This window comes from Lipotes vexillifer, unplaced genomic scaffold (genome assembly GCF_000442215.2).
Source record: "Lipotes vexillifer unplaced genomic scaffold, Lipotes_vexillifer_v1.1 scaffold387, whole genome shotgun sequence".
Taxonomy (NCBI): Eukaryota; Metazoa; Chordata; class Mammalia; order Artiodactyla; family Lipotidae; genus Lipotes; species Lipotes vexillifer.
Genome location: NW_006795399.1, coordinates 2500632 through 2502177, shown reverse-complemented (window position 1 = coordinate 2502177; position 1546 = coordinate 2500632). Strand labels below are relative to the sequence as shown.

Below are 1546 nucleotides of genomic sequence, written 5' to 3'. Positions count from 1 at the left end.
CCCGCCCACTGCCCCGGCCATGGCTGCCCGCCCCGCCGCCCCCGGGCCGCCAGCCCTCTCGGCCCCGCAAGCCCCGCAACCCCGGCTGTGGCAGCAGTGAACGGCTCTCGCAGGCCCCGAAGACCCCGGCCGGGCTCGGCTCTCTAGCGCGCGCCCCCTTCCCGGCCTTGTCCTCTCCCTTCCCCCAGCCGCCCGAGAGTCCCCCTTGCACGCCGCCCCCCGCCCCCCGGCGCCCGGACGATGCTCAAGTCTCGGCTCCGCATGTTCCTGAACGAGCTGAAGCTGCTGGTGCTGACGGGCGGGGGGCGGCCCCGGGCCGAGCCGCAGCCCCGGGGTGGCGGGGGAGGCGGCTGCGGCTGGGCGCCCTTCGCCGGCTGCTCGACCCGGGACGGCGACGGAGACGAAGAGGAGTACTACGGGTCCCAGCCGAGGGCCCGGGGCCTGGCCGGCGACAAGGAGCCGCGGGCCGGACCCCCGCCGCCGCCCGCGCCGCCGCCGCCGCCACCGGGCGCGCTGGACACCCTGTCGCTCAGCAGCAGCCTGGACAGCGGGCTCCGAACCCCCCAGTGCCGAATCTGCTTCCAGGGCCCGGAGCAGGTAAGGCCCAGCCATCCGGCGGCGCGGGGAGGGGTGGGGCGCGCACCTGGGGCGCCCGGGAGACCGGGAACAGGGGGCGGGGCCTGAGGAAGCTGGGCGGGACCCAGCGCCCGGGGTGGAAATGGAGTGAGGTTGGGGGGCTTGGCTGGAGACTCCGGGAGCGCAGATTTGGCGTGGAGGGGGATCAGGGGTCGCCAGGAAGGGGTGGGGCTTTCTCCTGGGAGGGCTCAAAATCTCTCCCCTTAACCGAGACACCCTTTCTCGCCCACTTCTCTCACCCCAGGGTCTCTGTAGGCTGAGAGGGCCTATCCTCTGGGAGGTGGGCAGAGAGAATGCTTCTTGAAGGGAGGGGCCCAGCCGGTGCCCTTGCCTTCCTCGATAGTTCTCTACGTGGGGCACTTTTCTTCACTTCCCATTCCACAACTTTCCTTCTCATTCCAAAGAATATCCTCTGTTTAAATGTTATGGACAAAGTTGTCCCGGGATAGTATGGGGGGGGGTTCTCTATGTCGTGAGGAATTACTCTTTGATTAAAGCGGAACACCCTCCACTCACACCCTTAGGATTTCCCGCTTTTTGATACGTGGAAACTGAGGACTGTAACCTATCCCAGTCTGCACCACATCTGTGAAATACTTTACAGTGATGGGGAGTGGGTTAGGAAGGCATGGCTTAGAAGCTCTGACCCTGCCCTCCTGTCTCTCCAGATCCTAAGTGGTAGCCTTCCATTTGGGAACCCTTAAAGAGCACCCTCCTCAAACTCTGGAAACAGGGGAGACCCAGTATTCACCGGCCAACCCTCCCCCGCCCCCCCAGTCCCTTTCCACGTCTCTTCTATTGGGCCAGGGAAGTTTACCTTGAGCTCTAATTTTTTTCTTTTAGGCTGCAGCCTTAGCTTATTGCCCTGTTTTGGGTGAAAAGCCTGATTTTTTTTTTTTTTTTTTTTTTT

The 1546-nt window shown here is 64.0% G+C and overlaps 1 protein-coding gene across 1 annotated transcript in view; it reads left to right on the top strand.

The window, feature by feature from the left end:
* MARCHF9 (membrane associated ring-CH-type finger 9) overlaps positions 1–1546 on the top strand; it is a 3955-nt gene continuing 2409 nt past the window's right edge. The window contains exon 1 of the mRNA XM_007467632.1: positions 1–597. Coding sequence (XP_007467694.1) covers positions 241–597 — 357 coding nt within the window. The 5' untranslated portion in view covers positions 1–240. The remainder of the gene's footprint in view (positions 598–1546) is intronic.